Source organism: Elephantulus edwardii, unplaced genomic scaffold (genome assembly GCF_000299155.1).
Source record: "Elephantulus edwardii isolate Elephantulus edwardi_28Jun2011 unplaced genomic scaffold, EleEdw1.0 scaffold00059, whole genome shotgun sequence".
NCBI lineage: Eukaryota > Metazoa > Chordata > Mammalia > Macroscelidea > Macroscelididae > Elephantulus > Elephantulus edwardii.
Genome location: NW_006399809.1, coordinates 10,229,015 through 10,233,703, shown reverse-complemented (window position 1 = coordinate 10,233,703; position 4,689 = coordinate 10,229,015). Strand labels below are relative to the sequence as shown.

General features: G+C 39.9%; 1 protein-coding gene across 1 annotated transcript in view; it reads right to left on the bottom strand.

The window, feature by feature from the left end:
* KIAA0895 (KIAA0895 ortholog) overlaps positions 1 to 4,689 on the bottom strand; it is an 82,907-nt gene that overhangs the window by 76,501 nt on the left and 1,717 nt on the right. Inside the window, exon 2 of the mRNA XM_006887627.1 lies at positions 2,938 to 3,037. Coding sequence (XP_006887689.1) covers positions 2,938 to 3,037 — 100 coding nt within the window. The remainder of the gene's footprint in view (positions 1 to 2,937; positions 3,038 to 4,689) is intronic.

Sequence of the window (4,689 nt, the reverse complement as noted above, 5' to 3'; positions counted from 1 at the left end):
TTTGGACATGTTGCAATGAGGGACCAGTCCTTGGAGAGGGACATCATGCTTAGGATGGTGGAGGATCAGCGCAAGAGAGGAAGACCCTCTTTGAGGTGGATTGATTCACTGACTGGGTATTTGGGGTAGGGTGTTTGTCAGACACAGTGAGATTAGCACAGGACAGAGCAGGGTTTAGGGCTGTTGTACATAGGGTTGCTATGAGTCGCAGGTGACTCGACAGTACATAACAACATTACCAAGCATATTGGTTGTACCTCCAAGTAAGATGAAGTTTTTGACAATTTCACTCTTTTCTCCATCTATTATGGGGTCCACTATCAGTCCAGTGATGAGAATTTTTGTTTCCTTGATGTTGAGATGTAATCCATATTGAAGGCTGCAGGGTTTGATCTCTTGTAGCAAGTGTTTCAAGTTCTCACTTTCAAGCAAACGTGATTGTGTGCTTCAGATGTGAAGCACAAAGGTTATTGATGAGTTTTCCTCCAATCCTGATGCCTCATTCTTCTTTCTTTTTCTTATTTTTTAATATTATTTTATTTTTATTTTTATTTTTAAGCCTACAGCACCCTGTATTCCTCCACATTCTTCTTCACAGAGTCAAGCTTCTTGAATACAGCTTATTTGCTCAGCATATAGATTGGATAGGTATGGAGAAATGATACAACCGTGATATATGCTTTTCTTAATTTTAAACCATGTTATATTTTCTTGCTCTGTTCACACAACAACTTCTTGATCTAGGTATAGGTTTTACATGAGCATAATTTAGTGTGCTGAGATGCCCATTCTTCTCAATGTTAGCCATCATTTGTTATGATCCACGTAGTCAAATAACTTTGCATAATCAGTAAAGCTCAAGTAGACATTCTCCTAGTAATCTTTGCTTTCAGACGAGATCCATGTGACATGAGCAATGATATCCCTGGTGCCACGGTTTCTTGTAAATCCAGCTTGAACTTCTGGCATTTGTCTAAGTAGTGTCCTAGCTTTTTCAATATTTTGAAGGGCATACATCTTTATAAAACCAGATTGCTACCTTCTACTCTCACTGAAACTTCCAGCCATTCAGTTAGCAGCAGCTCACTTAAACTCTGTGCAGTGGGTTCTTGCTGTTTCAGTAGTCTGGCATTCTGTGTTTATGCCAGGTGCTGTCTCACCTCAAACAACCTCAAAGAGATATTATGATCCTGCCAGGCTACATTGTTCTTCATCAAGATAACGACACAACTAGCCCCTTGTTTGTTTTTCAGGAATATATCCAACAGTTAGTTCAGTGTGGAGACTTTCATGGCCACCTTATCTAAAATTCCACCCTTTCCCTTAACGCTTATCATTATTTAGTTTATTACAAACCTAGCACATCATGGATAATATGTATTGTGAATTATTATGTAGACAGTAGAAACTACAGGCAATTCTAACACTAACTCAAAACAATAAAATTTTGGGGCCATAAACTGAAGCATAAATATACTTCAACTTAATTCACCAGTTGAGCAATGAGTAATAAATGCTTTGCACTCATATGAGCAGGTTTTCTTGAAACATTGTGCTCTAAGAGAAAAAAGTTGTATATAGACTGTGCTGTTCAAGATCTTATATTGCTAAAACTCTGAAATGTCTTTTTAAAATTTGTTATAAATGTATCCAGAGGAGCAATGATGTCAGTCTGGAGACTAAGGTGAGCCTGATACAGTCCACTACTTTCTGTGCATCAGAAAGCTAGACAATGACTAGGGATGATAAGAGAGTTGAGGCCTTTGAGCTTTGGTGCTGAAGAAGAGTATCGAACATACCATGGACTGCTAGGAGAACAAACAAATTTGTCCTGAAGAGGGTGAAGCCAGGCTGCTCCTTGGAATTAACAATTCTGAAGCTCCGTCTGACATATTTTGGACATGTTGCAAGGTGAGATCAGTTCTTGGAGAGGGACGTCATGCTTGGGAGGCTGGAGGGGCAGAGCAGGAGAGGATTGATTCCGTCACTGGAGTAATGGGGATAGGTGTGTCAGAGATAATAAGTTTGGCAAGAGATAGGGCAGGGTTTAGGGCTATTGTACATAGGGTCCCTGTGAGTCACAAATGACTCGACGGCACAACAAAACAAGCCCTCTAAGTATCCAACTTGCTTTTGTTTTTTGCAAATGTCCAACTTTTAAAGTCGCTGAGTTTAAGAACTATATTTTAAAGGGGGTGGGCTCCTAACAGATTTTATTGTCTCGTGTTGAATATTTGTGCAAAAATTTACCCACTTTTATTTAATTAAGCATGTTTATTTCTAATGTCTCTATTGTATTTTAAACTAAGATACATACTTCATGCAGTATATAAGCATTTATTTATATATAAAGCTTGTTTTTTAATATAAAAATATTGGTTCAGTTCTTTAGCACATTAAAACACATTATACCTATTGTAATAAGGGAACTTATTAGAAGTGAAGGCTGAAGAAAGGGAGGAGGAGGCTGGGTGTCATAGTACATAATTTGTAAATCAACTAACCAAAGAGTTAACAGTTTCAATACTTATTTACATACACACCGAGAAACATTGAGAGGCAGATAGCTAGGGCTCTGGTGACGCAAAGGTTATCAACTTAAATTCTTGGCCTTTAGTGAGTTGCACTGCAAACCCAAAGGCCTCCTCACTAAGCCACCTTTGGATCCAAGGAGAAAGACGGGCATCTCCTCTTAAGCGACTTACAGCCTCAGAAGGGTTAGCTATGAGTTGTTTCTGACTTGATAGCAGTTTGAGCTTGAACTGAAAAGGAGGATATTTGAACCCACTATTTTGTTAAGTAGCTGTGCTGTCAACCTGAAGGCACTTGGTTCAAATCCACCAGCTACTCTGCAGAAGAAAGATGGGCAGTCTCCTCCCATTTGATGTATACTGTTTCTAAAAGCCTATTGGAGGGTCAGCTATGGCCTGGGAATACCTTTTCTTGGAGAACGAAATATGAATGTCTTCCAATCATTAGACCAGGCAGCTGTCTCCCAGATTTCTTGGCATACCCTGGTGACCACGTCCGTCCAGATCTGCATTGTTTGATGGAACATGTCAATTAGTATTTCACCAATTCCTAGTGCCATATGCTACTTCCTTAAATGGTTCCCTGTGAGCTAACTTGCAGTGACTTCGTGTACGTCTTCCATCTTCTTCTGAATCTTCTTGAACCATTGAATATTTGCCCCTATATAGCATCCTTCAGTACTGTAACTTGGGGGTTTGAATTTGTTCTTCAATTCTCTCAGCTTGAGAAGTTCCAAGCAAGTTTTTTTTTCTTTTGTTTTCTGACTCCAGCTGTTTGCACATTTCATTAAAATATTTTTCTTTGTCTCCTCAATATGCTCTTTCAAATCTTCTGTTGATCTCTATGTTGCCATGTCTTCTCTTTATTTTGGCTTCTCAGTATTCTAATGCAATGTTCAGAGTTCCTTCTGACATTCACATGAGTTCTTTCTTTCTCATCTGATTTTGTAACTGAATGATATCCTTGATGTCTTCCCACAGTTCATCTGACTTTCTGTTATTGGTGAGAATGATTTCAGTTTAAAGATGAAGGTATGCCTGATCCAAGCCATGGTATTCTCAGTTATTTCCTATGCATCAGAAAATGGGCTAACAGAATTGATGCTTTTGAGTTGTGGTGTTGAAGAATGTACTGAATATCCCATGGACAACCAAAAGAGGGTGCTCTGCTCTTTAGAAGCAAGGATGATAAAACTTTGTCTTACATACTTAGATATGTTCTCAGGAGAGGGTAGTCCTTAAAAAAAGACATAATGCTAGGAAAAGTGGAGGGGTAACGAAGAGAGAGGAAGACCCTCAACAAGAGATGGACTGACACAGTGATTGAAACAAGGAGTTCCAGGATATTAGAGAATGAAAGAACGGGGCAAGATAAGGTAAAGTTTAGATCTGTTATTCATAGCATTGCTATGTCATAGTCAACACCATGGCTCCTAACAACAACGACGACAATATTTCCTTATGGATTTTTATTTCTAAATATTTTTGTAAGCATATTGTTGTGGTGTTGTTATGTGCCGTCGAGACGCTTGTGACTCATAGCGACCCTATGTACAACAGCCCTAAACTCTGTTCTGTCCTGTGCCAATCTCACTGTCTCCGACACACTCACCCCAATTACCCCAGACACTGAATCAATCCAGCTCCTAGAGGGCCTTCCCCTCCTGTACTTGCCCTCCACCATACCAAGGATGATGTCCTTCTCTAAGGACTGGTTTCTCCTTACAACATGACCAAGATACATTAGACGAAGCCTCAGAATTTTGCCTCCAAGGAGCAGCATGGTTTAACCCTCTCCTGGATGAATCTGTTTGTTTTCTTAGCAGTCCCTGGTACCCTCAATACCCTTCTCCAACACCAAAGCTCAAAGGCATCAATTCTCCTTCTATCCTCCCTAGTTATTGTCCGGCTCTCTGATGCATTACAAGTGATTGCAAAGACTATGGCCCCAGAGAGACACCATTGCTCTTCAGTACTTTAGAGAGGTCCCTAACAGCAGACTTTCCCATCTCAATACATTTTTTAATTTCCTGGCTGCTGGTGCCAAGAGTGTTGATTGTGGAACCAAGCAGACTAAAGCTGTGAACAATCTCAATCTCTTCACCATCCATCCTGATGCTGCCAATTGGTTCGGTGGTGAGAATCTTTGTCTTCTTGA